Raw genomic sequence first — 13,145 nt, 5'->3', positions numbered from 1 at the left:
ATGAGGTAAATTCAGTCCCTCCAAAAAAGCATGCTGATATCCTGATTCTCAGTACCTCAAAATGTATTTTGATCTTCAAAGTGTAAAGTGAATAATTTAGTACTATTTCATTACCTATTTCTTCCATATCTGTATAGTTACTATAATCTGATCTCTTACCCCTAGATCATTATTATCACCTTTATATTCTCTCAGCTTTGGAGGCAATCAGTTTTGACCCTTGCACTTACCAAACGTCATCTAGACTGAGCACAAATCCATTTGCAATGCCCATCACTAGTCATTTTTACAGAACAAATTCCTGAGCTCTTAATTATGAGATGTATCTTTTTCATTGGCTGCAGTACTTCTTTAAGTCCCCATACAGTCTCAGGGCACCGACCCAGGATTTTGCATAGTGAACCCTTCTGTCTTCATGGATTCTCATGTTTTACAATGGAATATGAAAGAAGAAACTATCAGGAAATATTTTCCTAGTGGTATCTTTAGATGGAAATCTGTACTTGAAAGATTTGTTTATTGTTTTATCTTTACTTTGTAAGAGAATGAATATCCTTCCATGTGTTTATATACTAGTTATAATTTCTCTTTTGGATGAAGGATTTATAGTAATGTTGATCATTTATCAACAGTGTTTTTTATCAATCTATCACCAACTCTATATAAAAATGATATGAACTATTCGTCATATTTACTGCAGGTACAGTTTTGTTTTGCTATGTACTGCAGTTGTAAACTTTTTGTCAAATTTATAAAAATTAAAATATGTTACAAATCAAATCAGTTGACACCTTATAGTCAGATCTAGCTTTAGAAAGGATATATATCCTTCTAGAGATTCAATTGTTTCATTACATTTTTCTGCTTCTAACAAAAGAAAAAAAACCTAACTAAAAATTCCTCTTGGATAAACCAACTTTTTAAGACCTTGACACTGAACATGCAGAGCTCAAATCTACCTTTGCCATGTATTAGCTATGTGATGCTGGGAACTCCCATTATCAATCCTTTCATCTACAAAACAGGAATGATGATAACAGAAATGCAGACCCTTTAAATCCAATGACTGTAAGGGTTAAATCATTTCATTATTTTTCATTTGCTAAAAATATGTATTAAATATTTTAATATTAAAAATATTAAATATTTTTAATATATTTCTTCCTGTGCCAGGGACACAGGATAGAAATCTAGGGACAGTGAATACAGCAATAAATAGTACAGATGCAATTCCCTGTCCCTGTGGAGCTGACAGTCTACTGAGAACAGAGTGTGCTCAGCAAATAAGAGCACTGGACAAACGGACTTGCACATGGTGGGTGCTACCATGATCATCAGGCCAGGGATGGAGGGAAGAGATTAAACTGATTTTTCTTTGTAAGTTGTTAACCAGCATAACTTAGCCGTCTAGGAACTATCAAATTTTAAACTCCCAGGATTTTGCTAAATCATTAAAAAGGCTTGCAATATTTGTAGAATATTCTCTAAGGTATTGTGATGGTATCATTTTATTTAAAAGGTATCCTTTAATTTAAAATAAAACTAAACAAACAAGCAAGAAAATAACAACCAATATAACTCAGATTCTGTGCATATACAGATAAGAAGTTGCCTCTCCTCTTACTCTGCTAAGGCTACATGTATTTCTAAAGCACCTGTACTGGGTAGCTTTACAGGCTAGCACATCATGGCTACTAGCAGCCTCTGGAAGAAGCAAATTGTGCCTATTCCATTCTTTTGATTCTGAAACCCAAATTCTGATTTCAAGACAAATGAGGAATAAGATTTATCATCTTGCTAACCCCAAAACTTGAATAAAATATAGGGTTTACCAGTCGGTTGCAATCTATTTGGTACGATTTAGTTGTTACCTTAGTCTGTTTTCTATTTTTATAATGGAATACCCAAGACTGGGTAACTTACAAAGAGTACAGGTGTTATTAGCGCATAGTTCTGGAGGCTGGGAAGCCCAAGGGCATGGCTCCATCATCCGATGAGGACCTTCTTGCTGCATTGTAACAGCAGTGGTCATTACATGGTGAGAAAGAGCAAGCTTGCTCTCTCTGGTCTCTCTATTTTCATTAAAGCATTAACGCCCTCATTAGGGCTCCATCTAATCCCAAATAGTTCCAAAAGGCCCTACCTCCAAATACTGTTAACATATACCTTTGGGGATGAAGTTTCCAAACATAAATTCTGGGGGATAAACATTCAAACGACAGCAGTTGCTTGGTTTGGAAATACTTTGCTTTCTCCTCTCCTGCTAGACAGAAAGTACAGAAGGACTGTCCCCTACCAACAATCTAAAATCCCAAAGGGAGGAAGTTTTATTCTGACAAAACTGCAAGGGTCAAGTGATTTTCCATTCAGACAATAAATTAAATACAAAAAAAAATAGGGAGAAACACTTAGTAATAAAAAAATGGGATTTTGAAAGTGAGAGAAGTAGAAATACAGTGTGAATAACTTTGATCTCATATATTTCTTATTAACATTCATGACAAAAACGGTCAGTTTGTTCTCATAAAATCCATGCAGCTCACTCTACCTGTCACCCCAGGGAATGTGCCTTTCTATTTCCTTGACACATAATTTTATTAGAAGTATCAGGAAATGTCAAGCTAACCATCATTTGGAAAAGGGACTGTCCAAGACTCTCAGCAGTGCCCAAACAGAAGCTTGTGGGGGGTAAAGTTCTCGCAAGAAAAACTCATTCATCTTGACAGTAGGCTTCCCCCAAATGACAACTCTGCTCTAAAACGGCAATAACATCCAAGTTTTTGCAGGTTTTGTCCCAAGGGCCAGGTTCATATATTTAAAAGAGGAGTGATTCTGATAATACTAGCATATTACTTGCATACGTCTATGTGGTCTTCAAATTAAAGTTCTATTATGACAATCCTTTCTGTGGATATTTTGTAACTTTTAGTTTCTCATTTCCTTATTATTCCCCAAACCCCCACCACCAACAACAACAACAGCAAAAACTCAGACCTTCCAAACTAAAGGGGCGAATTATACACAGAGAGCTTCAGGAAGAATAAAGGTAAATGACAAAAAATACTTAATAGGGCTTCTGTTGCTCTGAGATAATTTTGTAGAAAATCATATATTAAATCTACCTTCTTCCTCCAAACATCAGTGGGGAAAATTGTAATTATTTTATTCTGTAATAGCTAACGCCTATTTTGCCATCAATAAACTACCATTGTACCCTTAAAGATTGCTGTAAATGTGATAATACTGTATACCAGATTGCCTCAAACTTTATCTAAGAACCCCCAAAGAGTGCCATGAACATTCACTATATCAGATATTAAACTGACAAATTTTTAACTTCTTTAATATTTAATTCACTTTCAAGTAAAAATAATGAGGCTTTTGCATATTAACATAAGTAATAAATTGTAATGCAAAGCAACTATTTTCCCCCCCAAAAAATCAGTGTTCTCTTTAATGTTTAGATGAACAAGAGACAATCTACATTTATATCCCATTATACAACTGGTCAGTGACATGCTGTTTTAAGTATATAAAGAAGATTAGGCCTAATATAAATAGTTGTTAGAAATGGAAGGAGAATGGAAGCCCCTTCAAATAACTGTGAATATTTCCCTTTGATACTATACCAAAATGAGTCAAATGACAGTTTTGTAAATATTTGTTGCTATATAGAATCTAATACCGTATATCAATGAACTTTTCCTACATTACATTAAAATATATTGGTCTATCTTGATAACTGGAATTTTGTATCATTGTGTACTGGTCCTTTGGGAAAATATCGGCTCCCTGAGTTATGGAGACACACAAATGTAGAAATATTTCAATACACAATTAAAAATTAGTTTTGTTAATGTTACCACTAATCTTATCAGAGAAATAAACACTGGTAAACTATAAACTTCATAATGGCAAACACAAATTGTCCAAAATTCTCATTTTCCTATAAACTTCAAATGTTATCAAGGGCAACAAACACTATAAGTTCTGCTCATTTTGCTCATTCTTAAGAAAATGTCTGCCAAATACCCAAATCTCAATAAGCACAGTCTGTCCATTGTTTTTTCAAACAAGATGGTATTCCATGAAAAGAGCATCTTCTTCAATTCTCAACTCAACCATGTGCCCTTCCTTAAGACCACCATCAGTTTTGTTACACAACAGAAATGCCTACATGGCATCCTGGTTTTCTAGAGGAGGAAACAGCTTTTCAAATGTGTGCCTTTTCTATGTATGAGGAGACTGATTCACCTGTATGCTGCCCGGTGTCTCTGCAGGGCAATTGCTGCCAGATGAAGACGGGCTTCCACCACAATCTCCAACTCAGCAGCACAACAATGAGACAGGTCCTTGTGGCCTGGATGCTCCACCTCGGACACAAGGAAGTTTAGCCTCTCTTCAGCTTCCATCAGTAAAACCGTCTAAAGAATAACCAAATATTTTATGTGTGAAAAGCAAAAATGAATGGAAAACTAAACGGAAATCTGTACATAATCATCAGATAAGAACTCAATAAAAAGGAAAAAGACAACAGAAAATAAAAAAGTAAGAGCAAGAGGAAGGACAATAGCTATCCTTTACTGTATGGATAGCCAATGCTCATTATTAACAATGATTCTAGAAAGTTCTGAAAAGTTTTCCATAAACACTGATTAATAAAAACTAAACTATTGCTCTCAGGGAAAATAGAGAAATGAACTCCTAGAAGCCTCTGGGCATAACCCTTTCATCAACGGCTCAATATCTTATGTTGTTTAAATATGTATTTATAGTTAAGGACACATTTAATATATACATATAGTTGATTCATTAACCAGGGACTCACAACAAATATCACTATAACTCAAGTCTAGTTGACACGCATATTTTCTCTGTAAGGCACTGCATAGCTTTCTTGCACTTAGAAACATTAAACAGCACTTCAACATTATGCTTGAAGGATATTTTAAATAGTAAAATTATCAATCCCCCCCAAAAAACACGAAAAACATGATTCAATTAAGCATACCTAATGCAAAAATCTGAAATCTAAAATACTCTGAAGTCCAAAACTTTTTGAGCACTGACATGATACAAGAAATATTTTATTTATTGGAGCATTTCAGATTTTGGATTTTCAGATCAGGGATGTCCAATCAGTGAAGTCTAAAGTGTAGAAAAGGACATTTATTGATAGTATGAGAACTGAAAAGAGAAGTCAGAGAATCACCCTGTTCAATTAAGCTGGGCAACTCTAATTTTTCTATGCTCTGGGTATGTCCACAGATAATTTTAAAAAGTGCCAAAAGTACTGATTTGGGGAATATACAAAAATTTACCAGTTATACAATGTAACAAACAGGACAAGTTGTATTCCAACTTCAACTGTGATAATGTGATGATAATGAGATTTTATAGTAGATAATCAATAGTTAAATATCACTCTGACATGGCAGAAAATTTTTTTAAAAATCAATTTTTTAAGCCACAGGTCTCTAAAACCTTGTTTGTACCAAGCAGTAAATATCATATATAATAATATATAACAATACTAGGGTAATACATATATAATATAAGGGCAATTTACTAACATGATTAAGAACATAGGACAAAAAAACTATAGGTCCTACTCTCAGATCTGTATTTGATTATTTGGATAACATTAGTGAATTTCATAAACTAAGTCTCAATTTTCTCATGATTCATCACAGAATAGTTAAAAATATTAATACCTATAACATAGAGTTGTGAAAATTAAATAACCATGCAAAATGCCTGTTATATAGTAAGCATTGAATAAATGGTAGCTGCTGCTTCTGCTACTATTGTCATCATTACGATGAGGAAATGAAAAACAGGGCACAGAATACTCACATCCCATCAAACAATAAATCACATCTTCTGTATCATCTTAATTAGGTTGCAAAGCAAAGCCTGAAACCTCTGGGCATCTACTTTTCTCTTGGGGAGTACATACTGTCCTAGCCCCCACCTATCCTTATGCAAGAAAAGATACCTGATCTTCCAAGGGCAAGCACCACCCCAAGAGTGGGTCTGTTCAAGCCCCAATGTATGCATTTGATAACTGCTTCCCTATGATTTGAAAAAAAAAATTCAGACTTACCTTTAGCATGTTAAGAGTGAATTCATCTTTAAATTTTGTAAGCTGATACAAAGAGCCTCCATCATCCTTTATATATAGCTCTACAAAGACATGATATTTTGGAAATACTAAGGAAATATGTGGTTACTTTCAATATTAATTGCAGTTTTTAAAGTCCAACATTCCTGAGAAACTATCTATAAATTTAATATAAAAATAATCACAGTAATCATTAGATTTTGTTTATTGTGACAATTAACATTGTAGATGTTATAACAGGAACTACTTGGTTTAATGCTGTATATTATTCATATTGGTTGTTTTTATTATTTGTCTTCCCCTAAGTGGCCAGGTTCTGGAAACCTTCAAGGACACAGGATAAAAATTCTACTGACCAAGACCCATACTGTTAGATTGGTAGACACAGAACATACAAAAGCAAGGGGAAAAAATCACCCCAAACAAACCAAGATACTTCAATAACAAAATCCCTCGACACCACAGTGTAAGAAATATCAGAGAAGGAGTTTAGAATGTACATAGTTCAACTTATCTGCAAGGTAAAGGATGATGTAAGAAGTGAAATCACAGAGAAAATACAGGAGGGGAAAGGTCATCCCAATAAAGAATAGAGATTCTGGAAAAAGTCAAGCAGAAATCCTGGAAATGAAGGAATCAATAAACCAAATTAAAAATTCAATGAAAAGTATCACCAAGAGAATAGACCACTTGGAATACAGTTTCAAGCAAAAAAGACAAAATATAAAATCTTGAAAATAAAATTTATTATGGAGAAAAGATGTTAAGAGACCTTGAACAAATATCCCATCTTTTTTTTTTTTTTGAAATATTAACAGGGATTTGTAAGTTTCTAGTATTGGAATTGTTTTTAAAGGTAGGGATTTCATGCTGTGGCTATTTGGCTCCCTGCAGATTTCCTTATATTCCTCTGTTCACCATGAAAAAGACAGGGAGACACAGCTATGGAGAAACTATAAGCTATGGAGAAAATCTTAAAGACATCAACAAATTTCTAGATACATATGACCTACCCAAATTAAATCAGGAAGACATAGAAAAATTAAACAGATAATTTTCAAGCAATGAAACAGAAGACACCATATCAAAAGGCTACCAACAAAGAAAAGCATAGGACCAAACAGAATCTCAGCTGAGTTCTACCAGACATTCAAACAACTACTAACACCAACCCTCCTCAAATTAGTCCATGAAATAAAAAAGGAGGGAAACCTTCTAAATTCAATGAAGCTAGTATCACCCGATACCAAAACCAGACAAAGGTACATCAAATAAAGAAAACTTCAGATCAATATCCCTGATGAGTATATATATATTCATAATAAAATACTGTCAAATCACATACAAAAACATATTAAATAGTGCACCGTGATCAAATCAAGTGGGGTCCATCCTAGGAATGCAAGATTGTTTCAACATACAGAAATCAATAAATATAATTCATCACATCAATAAAGACAAGAATTGCATGATTACCTCAATAGATGCACAAAAAGCATTTGAAAAAATACAGCATCCATTCATTTTCAAACACTAGAAAAACTAGGTATAGTAAAAATGTACCTCAACATTGTAAAAGCTATATATGCTAAACCCAAGACCAACATCATTTTAAATGAAGAAAACTTGAAAGCATTCCCTCTAAAAACTACAACAAGACAGGATGCCCTATTTCACCACTTCTATTCAACATGGTCCTTGAAAGTCGAGCCAGAGCAATTACACAGAAGAAAGAAATCAAAGGGATACAAATAGGAAAAGAAGAACTCAAACTATCCCTATTTGCAATGACATGATTCTATATTTAGAAGACCCACGAAATTCAACCAGAATTTCTAGAACTAATAAATAAATTCAGCTAAGTAGCATGATATAAAATCAGATAGAATTAATATCTTCAAAATATCCATACTACCAAAAGCATTATGCAGGTTTAATGCAATTCCTATTAAAATTTCCATGATATTCTTCATAGAAATAGAAAAAGCAGGGCTCGGGTTGTAGCTCAGTTGTAGAGTGCTTGCCTAGCATGTGAGGCACTGGGTTCAATCCTCAGCACCACATAAAAATAAATAAAAGTATCGTGTACATTTATAACTAAAAATATTAAAAAAGAAATAGAAAGAGCAATCATGAAATTCATTTGGAAAAATAAGAGGCCCAGAATAGTCAAAGAAATCCTTAGTGAAAAAATTGAAGCAGGAGGCATTCACAATAATAGACCTTATATTATACTACTGAGCTATAGTAACAAAAATGGCATGGTATTGACACTAAAACAGACAAGAAGACCAATGATACAGAATAGAAGACACAGAAACAAACGCACATAAATACAGTTATCTCACACTAGACAAAGGCGCCATAAACATATATTAGAGAAAAGATAGACTCTTCAACAAATGGTGCTGGGAAAACTGGAAATCCATATGTAGCAAAATGAAATTAAAACCCTATCTCTCACGCTGCAGAAAACTCAACTCAAAGTGGATCAAAGACCCAGGCATTAGACCAGAGATCCTGAACCTACTATAAGAAGAGATCCAACTCTCCATCATGTCAGCTTAGGAACCAAATTCCTCGACAAGACTCCTAAAGCAAAAGAAGTAAAATCAAGAATCAATAAATGGATGCTATCAAACTAAAAAACTTCTTCACAGCAAAGGAAACAATCAATTTGCAATAGCTAAGCTATGGGAGCAACTTAGGTGCCCTTCAACAGTTGAATGGATAAAGAAAATGTGGTATATATACACAATGGAATATTACTCAGCCATAAAGAAGAATGAAATTATTGCATTTGTTGGTAAATGGATGGATTTAAATAAAAAATAAAAATAAATAAAAAAGTACATTATAACAGCAAGGTCTAAGGAGATGGGGAGAAGATACCTGGAATTGATACAATATATATAATGTTCAGTTTCCAAAAAAATGTATAAAACAAAAAAGGTAAGGAACAGGAAAATATGATCCATACACCAATAAAAGCAAGCAACTGAACCTTTTTGACAGAGCAACCAGGTATTGGATTTAGTAAACTGAGACTTCAATGTAGCTCAGAAAAGTTCAAAGAACTAGAAGAAACCATGGAAGGCATGATGATAATGTTGCATCCAATAAAAACATTGATAAGGAGAAATTTTTAAAAACCTAATTGGAGATGACAGAGTTAAAATGTATTGAAAAACTAAACTGAAATTAAAATTGAATTGAAATTAAAAAAATAAAAGGGGTTCAATAGTAAATTTGGCTGACAAAAGAGACAATTAGTAAATTTGATCAATAAAAGAAAAAGAATGAAGAAAAATGAACACAATGAAATGTGAAATGCGGGACATTATTAATACATCAAATATACATAATGTAAGTACCAAGAGAGAAGAGGAAGAAAGGAAGGGGGATATTTAAAGAAATAATAGTTGAAAATTCATCAAGTTTATTTTAAAAAAAAACATTAACTTAAATATCCAGGATGCTAAACAAACTTCAAGTAGGATAAACACAAAAAGAGCCACAAATAGACCATCCTAGTAAACATTCTCAAAGCCAAAGAAAAGAAGAAAATCTTACAGAAGTAAAATATAAAAATGTCTTGTCACTTTTGAACAAACTCCAATAAGAATAATTGTTAACTTATCATTAGAAATAATGAAATCCAAAAGACAGTAGAATAATATATTCATTCAAAGTACCCCAAAGACTCTCAAACAAGAACCCATACCCAGAAAAGTTATATTTTAAAAACGAAGGCAAAATGAATTCCTCAAGTAAAAATAAACTGACAGAATGTTTGCTAACACACCACCTTAGACAAAAGACAAAATGTAATTTTTCAGGGTAACAGCAAGAAAACAGATGATAATTCAAATCCGTGTGAAAAAACAAGGATACTAATAATGGTAATTACATTATGAAAAACCCCCTAAGTATATATTTCTTCTTCTCTATACTGAATTAACTCATTTTTATAAAATGATATGTACATAATGTATTGTTGAATACATGCAATATATTTACCAATAATAGCACAGAACAAGTGAATGGGAGCAAAGCTGGACTGCACTAAGGAAATATTCCAGATGGTAACCTGAACTCAGAGGAGCAAATGAAGAGAACCAGAAATGATTATGAGGATTAATCTGACAAAAATTATAAGCATATATTTGCTCTGCTATCTTCTTCAGCTTCCTTAAAAGTCATAAAATTATATAAAGTGCTAATTGTAAAAATATATTGTTAATTCTGAAAACACAGACTGAAAGTGAATAAATGATAAAAGATATGCCATGCAAGTGGTAACCAAAGGAGAACAGAAGTGGCAATGCTTATATTAGACAAAACATACTTTAAATAAAAAATTCCCACAAGAGACAAGGTCATTATAAAATAATAAAGTGTCAATACATCAAGAGGATACAACAATTTTAGAACATATGCACCTAACTTTGAAGTACTTAAATACATAAAGCAGATTTTATTGGAATTAAAGGGAGAAATAGAAGCAATACAATAAATAAGGAGACCTCAATATCCAACTTCCAAAAATGTTCACATCATCCAGGTAGAAAATAAATAAGAAAACAATATACTTAAATGACATCATAAACCAAATGGGTCTAACAGACAAGTACAGAACATTGTATTCAACAGTTAACAGAATACATGTTCTTTTTAAGTGCACAAAAACATTCACCATGATAAAGAATACATTAGGTCACAAAACAAGTCTTAAGAAATTTAAGAGAACTGAAATTATATCAACTACCTTTTCCAATCACAACAGTATGAAATTAGAAATAAATAACAGGAGAAGACATGGAAAATTACAAACATGTAGAAACTAAAGAACACTCCTGAACAACCAATGAGTCAAATAAGAAACCAAAAGGAAAATTGAAAAATATCTTGAAACAAATAGGAATGTAAATACAACATAACAAAACATATAGAATGCAGCAAAAGCAGTTTATAAGAAGAAGGTTTATAGTAATAAAAACTATGTTAAGAAAAACAAAAGAGCATAAAGACAACTAATGTTATACTTTGAGAAAGTAGAAAAAGAAGAACAAACTAACCTGAAGGTTAGTGGAAGAAAGGGAATACTTTACAGAGATAAGAGCAGACATAAATAAAATAGGGACTAGAAGAACATAGAACAATAAAACCAAGAGACCATTTTATAAAAAGATAAAATCAAAAGTCTTTAATTAGACTAAGAAAAGAAGACTCAAACTTACAAATGAAAAAGGAATACATTACAAGAAATACCCTGGAACTATAAAGAATTATAAGAAATTATTATGAACAAATATATGCCAACAAATTGATAACACAGAATAAAATGTATGAGTTCCTAGAAATATGCATCTTACCAAAGCTGGATCATTAATAGGAAATCTGAATAAATTAATAATGAGTAAGGACATTAAATCAGTAATAATAATAAAATTCATGGAAGAAAAGTCAAGGGACTGATGTTTTACTGGTGAATTTTATCAAATATTGAAAAAAAGAGTTAATGCAAATCCTTCTCAAAGTCTTCCAAAGATGAAAGAGGAGGGAACACTTCCAAACTCATCATACAAGACAAGAATTACCCTGATAGCAAAGCCCAACAAGGATACTACCCAACAAAAAAACTACAGGCTAACATAATATCCCTGATGCAAATATTCTCAGCAAAATACTAGCAGACCAAATTCAAAAGCACATTAAAATGGTCATTTATCATGACCAAGTGGGATTTATGCCTTGCATTCAAGGATGGTTTGACATACATACATCAATAAATGTGATACACTACGTTAATGAAATGAAAGATAAAAACCATATAGCATTTCAACTGATGCAGAGAAAGCACTTGATGAAATTCATCATCTTTCATGATTAAAAACTCTCAACAAACTAGATATAGAAGAAATGTCTCTCAACATGATAAAGACTATATGTGTCAAGCCCACAGATAACATCATGCTCAATGGTGAAAGCGGAAGATTTCTAAGATACAGGCAAACAAGGATGCCCACTTTACTACTTCTACTCAACACAGTACTGAAAGTCACAGCCAGTATAATCACATAAGAAAAAAGAAGAAGAAGAAGAAAGTCACCCACCAACACCCAGTTGAAAAGGAACAAGTAAATGTAAAATGTAGAAGACATGATCTTATATACAGAAAACCCTAAAGCTACACACATACACACACAAAAAAACAAACTGATAGAACTAACACATGAATTCAGTAAAGTTACAGAATTCAAAAGATCAATACACAAAATCAATCACATGTCTACATGCTAACAGCTTTCTGAAAAAAATCAATACCATTTTCAATAGCTTCAAAAATAAGATAAAATACTTAGGAATAAATTTAGATAAGGAAATTAAAGATTTGTACACTAAAAACTATAAAATATTAATGAAAGAAGTTGAAGAAGACACAAATGGAAAGACACTACATATTCACAGATTGGAGGAACTAATATTGTTAAGATGTCCATATTACCCTAAGTGATCTGAAGATTCAATGTAATCTTATCACAATTGCAATGACATTATTCACAGAAAAAAAGAATCTTAAAATTTATATGGAACCACAACAGACCCCAAATAGTCAAAGCAATCATGAGCAAAAAGAAAAAACTTTTTTATACTTTTGGGGTCTATAGAAAGAATTAAATCACAAGTAGAATTTATTCCAAGAATGCAAGCTTGGTTAAACATACAAGATCAATTAATGCAACATATCATATCAATAAAATTTTAAAAAACAAGTAAATAATCATCTCAGCAGATATAGATAAATCACTTTATAAAATATGATGCTCTTATGATAAAATCATTCATCAAAATAAGAGTAAAAGAAAAGTTCCTCAGCCAAATAAAGAATATCTATTTTAAAAATCTGACCAGTGTGATTCTACAATCTGTACAATCAGAAAAATGAGAAATTGTACCCCAATTGATTCAAATGTATGAATTGCCAAGATCATTGTAATGTCGTGGGTAGCTAATAAAA

General features: G+C 32.4%; 1 protein-coding gene across 1 annotated transcript in view; it reads right to left on the bottom strand.

Annotated features, from left to right (window-relative positions):
• The window catches only part of Cfap54 (cilia and flagella associated protein 54), a 264,100-nt gene that overhangs the window by 90,102 nt on the left and 160,853 nt on the right, over positions 1–13,145 (bottom strand). The window contains exons 50-51 of the mRNA XM_076855417.1: positions 6,107–6,186; positions 4,255–4,424 (exon numbers count right to left, since the gene is read on the bottom strand). Of these exons, the coding sequence (XP_076711532.1) occupies positions 4,255–4,424; positions 6,107–6,186 (250 nt within the window). The remainder of the gene's footprint in view (positions 1–4,254; positions 4,425–6,106; positions 6,187–13,145) is intronic.

This window comes from Callospermophilus lateralis, chromosome 4, assembly GCF_048772815.1.
Source record: "Callospermophilus lateralis isolate mCalLat2 chromosome 4, mCalLat2.hap1, whole genome shotgun sequence".
NCBI lineage: Eukaryota > Metazoa > Chordata > Mammalia > Rodentia > Sciuridae > Callospermophilus > Callospermophilus lateralis.
This window is presented reverse-complemented; position numbering and strand designations above follow the sequence as displayed.